Here is an 18,279-nt window from a genome sequence, read left to right as displayed (position 1 = left end):
ATTTCAGAACTTTCCATGACTGGCTAGAGCAAAACACCTCACTGAGCACCTCAGTGGTGTTCCGTTCTTTGTGCCAAGCAAAGACCTGGCCTGAGCTGCGGACCCAGACACGGACCATACCTGCGAGGATGGCTGCACACTCACACCTGAGTGGTAGCACCTAGTCCCACCCACTGGTAGCCTTAGCTCCTAAGCACTCTTCTGGAGCATCCAGAGCAATGTCCCTTCCTACCACTCACCTTGAACCACAGCATCTACTGGCACAGTCTGGCCAAGTAACTGCTTTCCACTCTCTGTATAGCTAGCTCTCAGGAGCTAACTCAAACAGTGGCTATCTCGGGGAATAGCCTGGCTCTGGGCTCCTGGACTCCAAGAGTTTCAAAGGCAGCATTTATGTTATTTTGCAAAACCCTGTACATCTTGCCAGACCTCAGCAGCATCTTGAGCACAAGGATATCTTTTTCATCTCTGTCCCTTCAAATACACTGAACATCTGACCTCAGCCACTTCAAACGTGGCTGCTGCAGCCATCAAGATGACTCAAGGGAGAAAGGCACTTACTGTACAAGCCTGGCAGCCTGAGCTGGACCCTGGAGCTCATGCAAAAGAGAGAATTGACTTCCAGAGCTAGCATCTGATTACCACACATGCCACGGCACATGTAACCAGAAACACACACACACACACACACACACACACACACACACACACACTTTTCTTTAAGTGGTTGTTGGGCATCTTTATAGTGGATTAGCTAGCACCAGAGCCAGCTCATGGAAAAGTGTTCTTGACTGGAATAGAAGCTGAGGTAGAGCCAAGGGGTCTCACCATGGAGATGACACAGTGGGGTCCTAATCATAACCTCTGGAATCACAATGTCATCAGCTAGTTCCCTACCTCGTAGGCTTACCAGGTCCACCATAGGCAACCTCCAGCCTCCAGAGTTTGCCCCTGGGAATGATGGGAAGCAGATTCTGTCTCTCCCCTTGCCCCATTCTCTCTCAGCCCTCCCTCCCCGACAGGATGCAAAGCCAAGGTCAATACCTGCACCTATGGTAAGGCCACCTGGTCGTCTGGGATTTCCCCATCTCATGTGGCTGAGTTTACGCGTGTTCCTACTGTCAGCCATTCCCTTCTGCTTGTGTCCTCTTCCGTGTGCCTCTCTTCCTTCTCATTTGCATGGGTGACAAACATCCTGACTGTGTACAGCAAAGGCTATTTAAAAATTGTACAAAACTACTCCTCAAGGAATGCTTCTCCCTGGGTCTAATATAAGAAGGGGGTGGCACTTTCTGACAGTCCCCCTCCCTCTGCCCCTCTCTTCCCCACATTACATCCTCATTGATACATTCCGGGGTTTTCCTTCCCAGGAAAATAGTTTGGCACAGACAGCAGTTTCTCACCCATTCACTTGTTCCTTGTCCCCACTGTACGCTGCTAATTGCTTCTGCCTTACCCATGTGGAGCCTCATCTGTCCCTCTGCTGCAAATATTTTTCAAGATATCTTGCCTTAGATACCATCCCTGGTGTGTCTAATTTATTATCTCATTAATTTATTATCTTCTATTTATAGATGACTGTAGTCTAACCTACAAGGACAGTTTAGTTGGGTATAAAATCATAAGTTCAGACTCTTCTGTGTCTGTTAGCTTTGAAAAGCATTTTACTATTTTGAAGTTGAATGCTGAAAATATATTTTTGTCATTGATGGATAACTAGATCATTTTTATGTTTTGAAGAAAAATGATAAATTATTTGTACCTCATAATTAAAGAAAAAAGTCGGAACACTAAGAGCAACTCAGCAATGGCTGTGTCTCCTGCTCTCCTCCCTAAAGGCATCCAACACCCACCCAGAGATGCAGGGGCTCCCAGGCTGGTGTTTGGTCATCTTTCTATCCAGGACGCCTTCTATCCTCTCTCCCCTCCTATCCCCAAGAGCTCCCTCAGCTCATCCTCCACACCTCACCTGTTTTGTTTGCCCCATACATCCTGCCTCCATACATCCACAGTGGCTCAGTGTGGTCTTTCACCCTTTCCCTGGCTCTCACCCCCACCGCCTCCCCCAAACATTTTCATCCCTATCCCGTTCCCACCCCACCCCTCTTTCTGCCTCTCCTCCTGCCATACCCCATTCCTGCCATTGAGATGGTATGAACATGGACTTCAAGTTCAGAGAGAGGTTGGCAGGTGTGTGTGAGGCAAACCTTCGGGCTGCCTTGGAGCAGGTGCATCAGAGGGAGAGGCCACCGCTGGGTGGCACTGTGGAGCCTCTAAGGTGAACAGAGTGCCCAGGCTCCCTCTTCACATAGGGAGGGGAGGGAGCTGGAGGGCTCTACTCCTTTAGGTCTGTCTTTGTTTCCTGTGGTTATCTGCTGGGTGCTCTGCCTTCACAGCCCCCCCCTCTCTCTAATAGATAAAGATATAGATATAGAACATAAGGGAGCTGAGGAGCAGTGGCTGGCACAGATACATAAGAGAAACCAGGATCTCCCTCGTAGAGCTCCAGAGCAGCAGGGTTACAAGACAGGCAGCATCACCATTTGGCTCACTGAATGCCGTGTCTGGAGGACAAAGACACCATCTGAAGGTATTTATCTTCTAGCCACAGACAGAGAACTAGCCCATTAGTGCCAAGGTCAGAAACCACAGAGACCCCTGGCCAGGAACTCCAGGGGCTCGCCTACCCATCCCCAGTGGATCTCCCCCTCAGCTCAAGGTATTTACTTTCCTGTTAGTAAGGGAGACACCACACCTTATTAAAAGTACAGCAGGACACAGAGGACGGCTAATGGCTAATTTATATGGGACAAATAGCTATTTAATTGCTCTCTAATTACATGACAATTAGAATTCATGCCGCAGCCGTGTCCTTGAGTTCCTGTTTATGACCCACGTGGAGAGCAGTTTTTCTGTGCCTGTAGCCATTTTAGACTCCACAATGTACAGAGCCGGCGGCACAGTGACGAGGCATAATTAGCCGTGTAGCTGCTCTCCTATACCCCAGTAATTACACGGTGGTATTATCTGTACATTATAATTTATTCATACACCCAATCCTTTGTGAACCAGTCTCCTTTCATGAATAGCCCTGACCCAGCAGGTGCCAATCAATTATTCAGAGTCACAAAAGACCATGTGATGGGGATCGGGGCTAACACGCTGTTACTGCTCAGGTGCAAAGGCCCTGAGGTGATGCAGTCGTGAGCATCAGACACCAAATTCCTGATGGTTGAGCAGACCCAGCTCTGCAGCGGGTCCTCTGCATGTGCCATCCCTGAGAGGCCCTCTGTCCAGTGCTCAGGCATAGACTGCCTATTGTCTCCTCTACCTTCCTTCTGGGCTGTGATTTTTTTTTTTTCAGTATCCAGAATTTTGGCTGGACCCAACATGTCCAGTAGCACAAAGGCAGGCAGATGTCTACTGGATCAAACTGGAAGGAAATCCCCAGGGAGTCCCAGCAGACAAATAAAGCAAGACTCTTCTGGAAGGGTTGGGAGGTAGGGGCACTATCAGTTCTAGCACATTCTACCATGGATGGCAGAAAACAATCAAGGCACCACTGAAACTTCTAGGCGCACAGAGGTCATCCCGAAACATGCCCAGGCCAGGAAAGACGAGGGCAAGCCACCAGAGCCCGCCTTAGAAATGGCATGATCTAAGCAGAAGACCTCCCTGAAAGCAGAGGTGCAGCTGGTTCGTAGCCCCTTGGCAGGTAGGGGCCAGTCATGGCCCCTGCTGGTCCTGGCTCTCGACTCAGAAGACACACTATAAACTTGATTCTGCAGACATGCAGGGCAATGCACCCATGATGTCTTGAGCTGCCAGGCCTATGGTGATTTGGTAGGGCAACAGGTCTTTTCCCTGTTTTCCACCAATGTCCCCCCCCCCGGTACTCTTTCTCCAGAGGAGGCCCCTGAAGGGCTGTGGTTTGGTTCTACAGAGCTGGGAATGCTGTGGAGTGTCCTTATCCCACTCTGAGCCCTAGCGACCCCCCTGACCTGCTCAGGAGATGGCAGTGAGTGTGGAGGGTCGGCCTCTGCTTTGTCTTGTCTAGAGATGCCAGCTTTCCTTGGCTGCACATCCTTCCTTCACCTTCAGAGCCACAACACAACATCTTCGATCTGTATCTAAACCCCTGCCTTCCTCCTCTAAGGATCTTGTGGTGACACTGGGGCTCTTCAGGGGAGGTGGTGTCCTTGTCTTACGATCCTCAATTTGATCCCATCCTCAAAGTCTGGGTTGGCATATGAGATGAAAAGTCTGGGACTCTGGGGATCAGATATCTACATCTCTGGGGGATGGGATGTCACTCAGACTCCACAGTGCATAGAGACAGGACCAAGGATGAGCTCCCTAGTGGCCGGTGTCATCCATTCACAGCACTGGAGACTCCTAGAGTCGGCCCATGTACATGGAATAGAAATAAAAAAGGCAGCCAGAGAGCTTCAACTCTGGCTTTATCTCCTCCCCTTATCCTACACCCCCAACAGACTGATAGACGAAGAACCATGGAGAGGTGGACGTGTTCCACGTGGTGACAGATGCATGGTCACTGAGTGCCCACTCATCACTTTTCTGGCGACACAATCCCATCTTTTAGCCAACAATTATGATCACGGATTACTTGTAGGAAGAGAATTCTCTTTGCTTCTGAAAAGAACGTGACAATTGCTGTGTTCTGGATGGAGAAGGCAGGGCATGAACAGTAGAGCAGAAGCCCAGGCACTGGCCAGAAATAAACAGCCACAAGTGGGTGCTGTGTTCTTACGTTAAATTTCACCAGGGACTTTTCAAAGTCAGTTTGTTCACCACACAGTCACTTGTTCAAGGCATTTTTCGGTCATGGGGCTGGGAGCTGGAGGAAATGGCTAAAGAAAAGCAGCTCTTCTTGTGGGTGTTTCCTCTCGGTGCAGAGGATGGCTCCAGAGCCCCACATAGGGGCACCTTTGCTGCTAGGCTGTGACAGGGGAAGGGTGGAAGGGTCCATGTCAGGATCCTGAGCTTAGCTGGTGTTAGGGAAGGTAGATGAACCTTGGAGAACTGAGGGAGGGAAGTGGGGCCTGAGCAAATGCTCTGTGAGTGGGTTCGCTTCTGCAGTCAGTTGGCAGTGGGCACAACTGGCAGCCCTATGTGCTGGGGTCGGAAGGTGAGCAGGCCCAGGCTAGAAAACAGGACCTCAAAGCCAGACCAAGGCTCCAAGCATGCGCCAGGGATGAAGTGTGTTCCAGGCAGAGCCGGGTTCTGTAAGCAGAGGGAGTGCCAGGGTGACCCAGAGAAGGCCTCTGAAGTCATGAGGGCAGGGGAGGGGCAGGATGTGGGATGCTGGGAACCATGGGCTCTGAGCCCTTGTGTGGATGTGGTGTCATTCATGTAGCAAAGGCTCAGAGAAGACCATCTTTGACAGACAAGCATAGGACAGATTTGGTTTAGCAGCCTTGGGATGCAGGGACTGGGAAAGCAGACAGAAGGTGCTGCAAATAAAAAACAGAGGCTGGAGCCCCTCCCCTAGCTATCCAGGGTGCTCGCACCTGCCTGGGGAAACCCAGTGTGGAGCCCATTTGCAAACGACAGCTATTTTTACCAAACAGAAATCCTTTAAGCTTCATGAGAGGCCCCAATACACAAGGGATAAAAACAATATTTGCTACTGTTTTCGATAGACATGGAAAAGGATGAAATCCAGGCTGCAGCAAACACAGCTTATCAGATGATGTGTCCTGGAGTCCCATTTCTCGTTTAACAGAAACTGAGCAGGGTTTCATGGGATTAGGTATCAGCCATGAAAATGAGGATCAGCAGAGGGGACAGGGATCAGCATGGGAACGGGGATCAGTGGAGGGATAGGCAATGGGAGCAAGGATCAGAAGAGGGAATGGGGATCAGCCGTGGGTATGGACATCACCCATGAGAATGAGGATTAGCAGGGGAGCAAAGGCAGCTGTGGGAATGGGGATCAGTCCCAGAAATGAAGATCATCCGCGTGCTCTTTCAGGAATTTTCATCTTCAGTGAGGCCAGGTGTGGAAAATGCCCTGGTTGTGGTATACAAGATAAAGCTGCTGGCCTTCCTGGCTGTGTGATATGGTCACCTTGCTGGGTCCTCTCAGCTGCCTTTAGGCACAAGGGAAGTAAACCCACCGTCTCCCCTTTTCCCAAAGGGACAGACCTGCTTATTTACTGGATGCTGAGTCATCAGGGCCTCCCCTTGAAGAGATATGTAGGATTAAAATGAAGAGAGTTTAGGAGGAACAGAACTACCTAAGGACCAGTGAGCCACCCTGGCTCAGACCCCCTCTTTGGCACCTGAAGTGACACCCAGGTCCTGGATAAATGGCAGGACAAAGAGAGATGCCAGAACCCTACTCAAGACTGCTCTGCCTTCTGTCAGATTGGTGACCAAGGCCAAGTTCTGAGCGTGTCTGAGCTACCACTGAAATGGTGACATCTTATCTCCATGGTCATGAGGGAGGGGAGAGAGAGGACCTAGCAGCCTTCAGGGTACTGAAAGCATGCCTTCCCCAGCTCTGTCACATAATGGACCCCTGACCCCAGGTGATGGCATCTGGAGTGTGAGCCTTTGCAAGGTAACTAGGACATGGGAGTGCAGCCACCATAAAAGGGACCAGGACCTTTTCTTATGAAAAGAGAGCTAAATCTGGACATGCCTTTTCCTATGTGAGGATACAGACAATGGGACCTACAATCTGAGAGCTGACCCCAGAAGCTATCCATGCTTGCACTGGATCTCAGACGTGCAGCCTCTAAGACAGGAAGTAAATGGGCATTGATGTTTAATTCAGTGAGTCTATGGTACCCAGTGACAACTCGAGCTAACAGAAGTCTGTCCCTGATGACAGTGTCACAAAGCCTTCAGTATACATGCGTGGTGTGAAAGAGGCCTGGCTCCAAAGACAGGGCATCCCAGTACAAAATGACTGTCATCCAAGGCTATGGAGAAAGAAGAGTCTGGGCTCCAGAGCACATGAACGCAAATCCACTCAGTTCCCAATCCTTGCTGGCCAAGGACCTTGGGCAGCCACTAGTCCCCTAGGAGCCTGACAGCGTGGCCCTGGTTAGCATCTCGAGGATGTTGCTTTGCCTGTGTGTGGCCTCTGTCATTGCTGGGTCCTCCTGAAGTCTCAGTACTTCCTGTAGTCATGAGAAATAGACATGACTCTCCTGGCCGTGGAGTCCTTGAGAAAGAAGAAAAGGGTGTACTGTGGCATGAATGGCTGCCCTGAGAGTCTATGCATCTTCAGAGACAGAATTGAGTCTTATCTGCCTTGGGCCAGCTCCCGAGGTGAAAGGCCCTGGAGGTATCTCTGAGAAGCCTGGGCTCTTGGCCTCTCTCCAGTGGTATCCTAATGACTTTCAGATGAAGTAATTCCTTATGCATTAGGCTAGCATTTCAAGGGGTTCACTGTTTCTGAAACAAAATCTTTGTATATAGGCAGCCCAATGAGTTGGTGTTCTTTGGACAGGAGAGGTGACTAGCTACGGGGGCAGGGGTGGATACTGGGCCTTGTCATTTGGCAGGGAAGATTGATAGAACTCTCACCAGGGTCCTGTGCTCTGGCTTCTCTCATTGGCCCTCCACCATTCTGGAAGAAAAAGGCTCTGCAAGCTTGAACCTTCTCATGAAACAAGTCCAGAGAGGCCAGAGGCCAACAGGGATGACCCAGGGGTCCCAGTTTTGTTCAGAGAGCTGGAGTGTTCAGATCCATGCTAGTCCTGCTCCTACAACAGGGGAGTCACACTGGGGCCACTGCCTCCTCTTTGATGCTAAGGCTTGACAGAGCTCAGGATCAAATGGGGAAAGATCTGAAGAGGCTTATCCCGGGCTGGTACCCCCAGGGAGCCCACCCAGAAAAGGGGCCCAGAAGTGAGTGCACACAGTTATTTCTCCCATTTCCCAGACACCCTGGGTGGTAGATTCTCCAAGTTCCATTCTGGGACCTTCAAGTTACTTCCTCAAAGGCACCTCATTTCAGGGATTGGCACCCCCTCTTTGGCAGGACATCACTTGAACCAGGACCCTCTTAGTCACGTTCCTGTCCACCGAGGTCAGACTCACAGGGATCAGAGGCAGCACGGTTGGTAATGGTGGGACACTAGCTGAGAGAGTGGATGAACAGATGGGTAGATGGAAAGACGGATGAATGGGTAGTTGGTTAAATAGTTGCCTCTTCCTGGTTCTTGCCTCCCCTCCAGTCCTATACTTCAATCAAAGAACTTCCATAAAAACCACATCAATTGCAAGATTCTTTCAGTCCCCCACGCAGAAGCTTCCTGAGTCTGTGGTATTATCTGTTCTCGAGTCTGACGTCCAAGACCCTCAAACACTGACTGTGTTTGAGGCCCTGGAACCTCTATTCTCTGTGTCCTTGCAGGCCACATTCCCATAGAAAGGGGTTCAGTCTCCCCATGCTTTTATGACAGTCCTGATCCACGGGATGAGGAGGGATGCTCGAGTGGGTCTCATGATCCGGCAGTGCCTGCTTCCATCCACCCTAGGCTGTCAGAAGGGTGAGGTAGAAGAAGGGCATTGACATGTGCAAGGGTCTGGGAACCCCAGATCCCAGATGGCAAACCTTCATCAGCCCACTTAAGCCTTGGGAGCCCCAGTCTCTGGCTGCAGATCTGAGCACCAGCAGTACTGACCATTGACCTGAGGACTGAGATGCCTGGTTTCCTCAGCATCGGGGCTGCCATGACCAAGCCGACAGACCATAAAACTGCCTCTTTAAGATGCCAGTGGCTCTAAGAACTACCCCCAATCTCTCTTTCTCTCTCTAACAGAAAATTAAGAAGCAGTGCAGTGTTGTAGTTTTTATAGTTAGTAACTAATGGGCCTACCCAGTACCTGGCACCTCTGTGCTCCTCTGTCACACAGACTTAACCCCAGCAAAATCACAACAGTGCAAAACTTTCCACCAGCCTCCCCCAAACTTAGAAAAGGTATTCCCTTTGTTTGGGGGTTTCTTTGAGGCTCTTCTCTGGGCCTGTCCCACTATGGATTCCCCCAGCCTTACTCTGATCATAAGTCATCCCTATGAAGGACTTTTATACCTTTTCTGTTGTGTTTTGTTAGAAAACTAACTTCTATCTCAAGGCCTGACAGCAGCTCCCAGGCTGCATCTCTGCCAAGGCAATTCCTCACCTTCAGTATGGAGGGGTAGAGGTATCCTCTGCAGGGACAGGCAAGGGCTGACAAATCACCATAGGCACATGGTTCCAAGTATGGCATCCAGGGACCCTGCCACACTGCTGGTGTCTCTGGACACTCAGTTTAAAACACTGGGATCAAAGAGGACATGTCTGCTCTCACGTTGCCTGGCTACCCTTTTCTCTTGTGCACAGCCACTGTGGATTCTGTCAATATATCATGAGTTGCACACCCAGGCACCATGCCAGGATGCCTCACTGAGAAGTTGTCCCTTCCTGTTCCATTACCCCTGTCACCCTGACACCCTGCCACTCCTCCAGTACAGGATACAGATGTGGCCTCTGGTCTCTGATCCAGCCGTGGACCAGGGGAGAAATGCTGCAAATGAGAGCACAGACAAGCCCAGAAGACGGTGGTGACTCCATCAGGAATAGGAGTAGAAAGGTTATGGGGAGGAACCCTGTATGGGCTGGCCAAGGAGCCCTGGAGGCAGGGATCTGCTCTTCATGCTATCTTGATGGAGTGTATTATGGAGAACGACTTTGATTTGCAGATGTGCAGCAACGCTGGAGTCTCTCAGTGCTCCCTGAGACCCACACAGTCATTTTCCCAGGGAAAATGATCATCCCACCTGCTCGTTAAGAAGCATAAAACTTGAGGGCTGCTTGAGACGCCACCAACATGCATATGTGCGTGCAAACACACACACACACACACAAACACACACACACACACACACACACACACACACACACACAGCTTTTTATGCTTTTGGTATATGTTGAGGCGTACGAGTTCTGGCTGCCAAGCCATATGTAAGTATGCCGTGGCAGGGCCATCCTCTATGTCATGAAAAGACACAGATATCATGTACCAGGATTGCCAAAGCCCAGTCTAAACATGCACATGAAGTTGAATGTGCATCTCAGATCATCTCTGGTCCACAGGAAGTCAGTGGTTCTGCTGGTGACACAGAGGATGGCTAAAGTTTCAGCCCAGTGTCAGCCGTGGTGAGACAAGATGCACAGTAGGGACTTGACCCTTTCTGAGTTACACACACAGACTCAGAACCTTAAAGCATCCCTGGAGGATGGGTCACTAGAGATGAGATAATATGATTTACATGTGGTAGCCTGTAAGCAGAAGCTGAGGGCTAGGAAGCACAGAACCTGGGATCCAAGCCCTCAAAAAGCCTGTCCTCCCATCCTTCAGGCCTTATTTCTTTGGGCTACATTTTTGATCAGATGTTAGGCCCAAGGCAGAAAGTAGGACCCTCAGAACGACCTACCTCAAAGCAGCAGACAGCACAGCTGGGCACGTACTTCAGTGTGGGAAGGAAAAAGGACCCACCTACTGCTGGGACAATCTGAGTTAACTCTGGACTGAGATCGGATCTGGGGTCCTCAAACCCTCCACAGGGTCAGAGAGAGCTGCCAGGCTACTGTGTTCTGACTGGATTGGAGTGGGTGGAGGGCTTGGGCTGTCCTTGGTATTCTCCAAGCGCAGAACTAAGCCTGCACTGCCGTAGCCATGGAGCTGGAGCTGATCTTAGATTACACACTGCTCTGGCCCACGCCAGAAAAGAGAGGATAGGAGAACCTGGATTACCATGAGGTCCTCTGTGAGCTGGGCAGAGACGAGGCTTATGCTGTGGTGGAGCAGGAACAAGGCAGAGCTGGGCTCAGCACTGTGGACTCATGATAGCTTAGGAGAAGATTGGGAGAGAGGAAAGACAGACTGGCAAAGAAGCTAGCAGCGTGGGGAGAGCCAGTAAAGGCGGCAGGCAGACCCACACAGGCAGTCCAGCAAGAGTAGCACACAGCTCAGAAGGGTCCAGAGGAATCCACAGGCAGGGGCTGAGGGCAGGGGCAGAGCTGACAATCGGTAGAATTGGAAGACCCCTTATGACGTCATCCCAGGAGACCCACAGACCTGGGATCCAAGCAGCTGCCAGTGGCTAATATGTAGCTCTGGTTCTGGATCTCTGCACGGGTCTCCTCCCGCTGTTTGGGCTCCTATGGGGATGAAGCCTGATGGGGCACCTAGGGCTGAGGCACTCTTGACCCACTTGTGAGGACTCATGGAAGTCTGTTCACCCACCTGGGCCTCTCCGTCTCCCCTGTAAAACATAGGACTGCAGGAACCCTCGCCCTGGGGGTCTGCCAAGACACATGCATGCAAGGTTGCACACAACAGCCTGTCTGACATCTGAGTCCTAGGGGACCCTGCCTTCCTTGTCACCACTGGCTTGCCTGCAAAATGCAGGTACTGGCTCTTGGCAATGAAGCCAGCTTCTCAGATGCAGGGTTGTGGTTTGATCCACTTGTTCCCCACCTTGTAAGGCTGGCAGGTGGCTTCTCATGTGCCTCGCAGTGGGGGGGGGGGAGCGTGGGGGAAGGAGATGAGTGAAGAAAGACTGACAGACTCTGGCCACAAGTCACAGGGAGGGCCTCAGTGGAGTGGGCAGGGGACCCGGGAATCAGCATTCTCGGGCCATCCGCTCCTCAAGGGTTTTCTTGGTGACAAGTATGTGTGAGATTTCAGCATCCAATCCAACATAGATACCTTGTACACGATGACAATCCCCATGAATTTTTAATGGAAAACATGACACTTAAAAGCCTTTCTCACTAGGCATCTCCTCAGGACCAGACCCTCACAGCTCTCCATGCTCCGGCACTCTTGGGGAACATTCGGAGATGCGTTTGCCACATAAAGCCAGTGTGGAAACCACGGCAGCACGGAAGGGAGAGTCACAGGCCAGAGTTATGTCTGAGGTGGCAGAAAGCCATGCCTGGGGCCACACTCTGATTACACTGCAGGCAAGACAAAAATCAAAGAGAGCTTGTTCTGAAGACAGCTCACAAAGTGGTCTCCCAAGAAGCCAAAAAAGAACCGCTCCGTCTGTAATTGCTACGAAATGGCTTCCTAATCAGATTCCCACTTTGCAGCAGAGCTGTCCGTTACCCTACAACAGGGAGTGCCTCGCACAGGGGCCCTGCCAGAGAGGGCCTTACCACCCCACACCCTAGTCAATGTGGGGGCAGGGGCAGGGGCAGGGGCAGATGGGGTATCCACTTTGGTGTCTTTTCTTAATCTTCTCACAAACATGCTGCATGGGCTCCAGGCTTTCTCAGGCCCCATTGGGCTCTCAAAGGTTTTATTTTTATTTTTTTTATTTTTTATTTTTTTGCAGAAGAAAGAGTTTATTTGGATCTTACAGTTTCAGAGGGGTTAGAGCCCATGCACACAATGGTAGGAATATGGCAGGGTGTATGGTACTGGAGCAGTTGCTGAGAGCATACATCTTGAGACACAAACACAAGGCAGAGAAAATGACATTAGGAATGGTTTCAGTCTTTCAAAACCTCAAATCAAGACTGTACCTCCTAACTCTTCCTAATCTTACCATCTGGGAAACACATATTCAAACATATGAACCTATAGATACTATTCTCAATCAAACCACCACAGGGTTTCTTACCATTATTATTGAGGTAACAGAGATCGACCCCCAAAGCCTCATGCATTACAGGCTATGTGCTCTATCCCTGAGTAACACCTACAATATTTAATGGCTTAAGTAATAAACATGCAATATAAAATTGTCATTTCTCATCTCTCAAAGGTTTTAGAAGGTCCTAGCTATCCACAAAACTTCCTAGATCCAGCAAAGAATGGGGTCACATAAGGTCCTCAGCCTGTATCTGGCCTGGGCAAAACATTCTGTCCCCAGCACCAGGATTCAGCTCAGTGTCCAGTCAGACCTTTGCCTGATCTATGAGTGGACTGCTGGAGCCTACAAGGGGGGGCATGGAGACCCAGCTGCCTCCTGTAGAGGTCATAGATGGCTGAGGTGAGGACAGAGCCAAGATGGGATTGCTTCCCCAGCGGGTGCTCTGCCCATGGGTTTCTGAGAGGCCAGCAGAGGCCAGGAGAACAGAACTCATGGGGCTTTGTACAGCCTTCAGTTTGCAGTCCTCACTTACACATGGGGAAAATGGGGCCCAGAGTGGAACCAGGATACACCAGATAGCACAAGCTAACAGCCAGCAGACTGATGAGCCTGGAATAAAGCAAAGACTTGCCATTTTCTTGCCCCCCTGGCAACATGGAACTGAATTGGGCTGGGCTAGGCTGAGTCAGCATGGATGCTGGGAGTGTTCAAACCACATATCCCTAGCAGGGTTGATTGTTGTGCCCTTTTGAAACTGCAAAGGTCTTATTGCCCCATCTCGGTAGCTGAAGAAGCCAAGAATTCTGAATGCGAACTAGACTGCACAGAAGGCCCTTTCCAGAACTCTCTACTGAGCCCATAGTCCATACATTGTGGCTTTCTGTTGTATGCAGTCACTGAGGCTTGGAGGGGTCAAGGTTGTGGTCCCAGTCCAAGAAGGAACCTTAGGCCTGACCTCACTGCTACCCCCGCCCCACCAACCTCCCTGGGAAGCCTTCCCTATCCTCACGGCATCCAAGGCTCTCTTGGTTCTTACTACCTTGGCTGCCCCTGCCATCTTCCTTTCATATACAGACACAGCCTGCAGGCTGTTCTGCAAACTCCTTACCACCCTGGCACCAACGATGGCTGAACCCATATGACTTGAGAGTTGCTCTAGCAATGGAAACATGGCGCTGTTCACTGAGTCTGGCCTTCAGCACCTACTTTCAAAGGTCACTTCTGTCACACAAACCATCACCACTGCAGCAGGAAGAACACATGGCAGACAGGGAGACAAAGGGTCTTTCCTGATCCTTCCATGCACTTGGGGTTCCTGACTGGTAGAGGCCCCCACAGCTGCACTGAGTGTGGACAACATCCTGTCCCCATAGCTTAGACACGAGAAGCTGTTTCAGATCCAGGTCTCCTACTAGGAGGTGTGTGGTGAGGTGACTCTGACCTTCCCTTCCAGGCAGGTCTCTACCCCGGGAACTGTGACAGCAATGCCTCACTGTTTGGACAGCTGGGGATGGAGCGAGATTGCCTGTATGAGGCATGAGGGAGGGGTCTAAGAAGAGGCACGGAAAGCTAAAACCAACCAAGGCAAGGGTCCCCTGGTCTTCTGCAGTAGCCTTCCCAAATCTATTCCCATCCTGTCTGGGAGGAAGCTTTTACAGGAACAGAAGTCAAAGTGAGGAAGATCCAAAGCCAGACGACCTGCTCGAGCAGGGAAGATGGCGCCCCATTCAAAAGCAGTGGAGAAGACCTTGCAGAAGACCTGAGTCCAGTTCCAAGCACTCACGTGGCGGCTCCTCATCACCCGTAACTCCAGTTCCAAGGGATCTGATGTCACCTTCATGGGTACCAGGTATATACACACATGGCACACATATATACAAGCAGGTAAAAACTTGTACACAGAATCAAAAATTAAACCTAAATCTTACAAAAAGCAAACAGCTGAGTTCCTCTGCAGCTCCACTGCAGCACTCTGCAGGCTCCGGTCCTCCCACATACCCGACCTGCAGTGGGCCCTGCTCAGGACAGGCTCCACTGTCTCTCTGAGTCCCAGAATCCTTGCTGGAACTACAGCCACCTGAGTACGCAGAGCACTCCTGCAGCAGCACCATCTCTATTTCCACGCCCTCTGTGGGGATGCTCAAACACAGGCCCTAGGCTCTACCAGGCATGCACCTCTGGGGCTGGCCCTTGACAGAACTGGTGTTTCCCCTCCTTTTGTCCAGCATCAAATGAAAGAAAGTCATGGCTATGTGATTAGGAGGTTACTTTCTAAATGCCATTTCTTTAGATTTTTAGAACCTGAAACATCTGGTGGCCTGCAGGAGTATGACCTCCTTACGCCTTAATCTGCATATTTGCTAACACAAAGAACACAAGCACTGCAGGAGGCCAGGGTTGATGGCAAAGTCTGGTCAGAATGTGGGGTGGGGGCACTGGGAGTGAGAACAGCATGGCAGTCATGGGATGGGTACCACCCAGCATGTGGTCTTAATGCCCATTGCCCCATGCATCTCGCCCCATCCCTATAAAAGCTGACTTGTGAGTCTCCCAACATGGAAATCTGAGGATGGGAACACCCTGTCTTCTCAAGGCAAGGCCTTCAACAAACTCCATTTCTGGCCCCTCTCATCTTAGGAGCCTTGGCCTTCAAGTTGTGAGCAGCTCAGCCTGTGTCCAGTAGCAAACTACTGGGATTTCTCTTTTACCACCAACCAAGTACCTCTGGGATCCAGATACTGATCTTGTGGGGAGCACTATGCAGGGCTCACTGGAGTCTCTGTGTGAGATGCGGGCTACACCCATTTCTCTACAGGGACACTAAAGCACAGAGAAGTGAATTAGGATTTGAACTCTGCTCTGTCTGAGTCCCCTCCCGTGACCTCAGATCGCTTCTCTAGATTGGCCCCAGCATTCTGACTTCATACTAGGGTCTCCAGGTGAGCCAAGATATAGCCAAACACACGCAGGAGGGGTCACCCGTGGTCCTCCCTCTTCTACATCTAGACAGGAAGAAGGAATTGGAAACTAAGACCAAGAGACAGCAAGCAACGCTCTGAGATGGAACCAAACCAACCCCGGAGAGACGCCACCCTAGAGAAGGGCCTCAGAGCTGCTGCCAGGTCTCTGAGCCAGATGGATCTGATTCAGCCGCCAGCTCGCTGGTTCTCCTCTCTGCCCGTCTGCTGGAGGTTGCCTCCAGGACAGGAGAAGATGAATGTGCCCTAGATAAGAAGGCAGGCTCTCTTCCAAAGACCCAGCTGATGGCTTCGAATACACTCATCAAAATGAACCAGAGGAAAGACATTTGAGGGACAAATGCCTCATGCCAGACCACGATCCCAGAACAGAACCAGACCAGCGGAACAGGCAGTCATGGGGAGCCAGATGCCAAGGGTTGGCCACCCGGTGATGGTATGTACGTACCTTTCTCTTGTTGGCTGGGCAAATATAGAAGTTGTCAATGACAGTGGTGACACCAGGCTGGAGAGTAAGCTTGGTGTAGGTTGTCCCAAAATCTGAGGACCTATGGGAACAGAAAGACAATTGTCAACACGTGTCCCCCAGGGGAAGGCTTTCCAGCACCATGGTGTGCCAGCACCGACAGAGCTGAGACACCCAGTGCTATCCTCTCCATCCTCCCAGGGGAATCATGTCCCCACTCCATGTGCAAGTGAGGAGCCTGGGCTCCCCTGCAGACAGCAGGTTAGCTCAGGTCTACAGTCCAGGTCTGGAGTAAGAACCAGAAGTCAGAACTTTATTTTTTGGCAGAGGTAGAGGGATAGAGACAGGGTTTCTATGTGTAGCCCTGGTTGTCCTAGAACTCACTTTGTAGGCCAGATTGGCCTTGAACTCGGAGTTTTGTCTGCCTCTGCCTCCTAAGTACTGGGATTAAAGGTGTGCACCACTGCCACCCAATTCAGAACTTCTCCTTTTTCTTTTTGGTTTTTCGAGACAGGGTTTCCCTGTAGTTTCTAGAGCCTGTCCTGGAACTAGCTCTTGTAGACCAGGCTGGCCTCGAACTCCGAGATCCGCCTGCCTCTGCCTCCCGAGTGCTGGGATTAAAGGCGTGCGCCACCACCGCCCGGCTCAATTCAGAACTTCTTGATCCTACCATCTCTACGATGCTCCACAAAACACTGAAGATCTATTCCATTTTGTTCACCTTAAAGATGAGTGGTAGGCATCAAGGGGACAGTGTCCTGCATGAGGGACCACTCAGCTGATAAGCAGCAGACTTGGGGTTCAAACGCTGGCCAATCTGACGCCAGGTCACAGCCCGTTCAGCACCGTCACTGACCGAGCTGAGACCCCCAATGCTTTCATCTGCTCCTCCACTGCCTTTTCTGAATGCTCACCTCCATCGGGAGCATCCAGGCTCAGGCTGACCCCCGCCTTGAGCACAGGACAGCAAGGACAAGCTTAGTACCTGCTGGGAATCAGATCCCAGGATCTGTGCCCCAAGAGCTTTCCCAGTGAGCTACTCCACACCACCTCTATTAAGTCCTCCCTGGTCCCTTTCATCTGCTTTAGAGTGAGGGGAAGCCAGCGGAAAGTCCCAAAAGCTCTCTGAGCACTGAAGCCCCAAGGTCACTGAGATGCTAAGGCTTGTGCTGTTATTTGTGGATACATCAGACCATAGAACCACCTCTTCACTGAAGTGTAAGTCACAGTGGCTTCCTATGACAACTCATTAAAACATGTGGGAACTGGGGATGGAGAGACGGCTCAGCAGCTAAGAGCACTCACTGCTCTTCCAGAGGATCTGCATTCAGTTCGCAGCTCCCGTATGTAACTCTAGCTCTGGAGGATTGGAGGCTTCTGTCTTCCTGGGGTGTCTGCATGCATGAGCACACACCCACACACAGATACACACCTACACACAGATTAAAAATAATAAAGATTCACCTAAAACATGTGGGAACTGCAGACTGTGCCGAGTGCACTGGGGGAGTTGGGCTGGGCAGGGACTCTGGCTTTGGTCAATGCTTCTGCCTAAGATCTCAGCATCACGTGATGCCTGGGCTTGACTCCTGGCTGTCATGCTGCCTGCCACGTGTACTTGCTGTGTGGCCTCAGCAGCATCTGCCCTCCTCTTGGACTGCAGGGAGGCTGGGGGAGGCCAGGACTTCTTGCTCTGGGGCTCAAGTGAGATCCTGAGCCCCTTTAGTATAAATATTCCACCCCCTGGAAGTGTTCAGTCCCCTACCACAGTCTGTGCTCACTGTTCCTGTAGAGCTCGCTCCTCCCCCACCCCCACCCCCATCACTGGCTTGTTGGCCACAGGTCCCCAACGTCCTTTATAAACCTCAGGGTCACAAGGTCCCTTAGGCCAACAGGAGAAGCAGCCCAGTCCCCATCATCTGACTCTCAGGATTGCCCATCAGGGTAGGGTCCCTGGGGACCATCTGGGGTCTGGCTTCTTCCTGCCTCCCTAGGAGGACTGGGGCAAGAGAACAAAGATGCCACCATGCGCCTGCTGTCTAATCAGGCACATTTGCTCTCCAAACCGCAGAGAATTGATTTTCATTGGTGAGGGGAAGTGAGAGGCCCCATTAGCAGAAATCGATCCACACGGCCCAGAGCCCTGTAGAAACAACGGTTGTTTATAAGCTAAGAGCCGGCAGCCTAATGCAGCTGGATCTTCCCTGGCT

At 51.1% G+C, this 18,279-nt stretch overlaps 1 protein-coding gene across 1 annotated transcript in view; it reads right to left on the bottom strand.

Moving 5' to 3' along the window:
- Sorcs2 (sortilin related VPS10 domain containing receptor 2) overlaps positions 1-18,279 on the bottom strand; it is a 375,316-nt gene that overhangs the window by 124,456 nt on the left and 232,581 nt on the right. Inside the window, 1 exon segment of the mRNA XM_038340624.1 lies at positions 16,052-16,151. Within this exon segment, the coding sequence (XP_038196552.1) occupies positions 16,052-16,151 (100 nt within the window).

The sequence above is a fragment of the Arvicola amphibius genome, chromosome 1, assembly GCF_903992535.2.
Source record: "Arvicola amphibius chromosome 1, mArvAmp1.2, whole genome shotgun sequence".
Classification (NCBI taxonomy): Eukaryota; Metazoa; Chordata; class Mammalia; order Rodentia; family Cricetidae; genus Arvicola; species Arvicola amphibius.
This window is presented reverse-complemented; position numbering and strand designations above follow the sequence as displayed.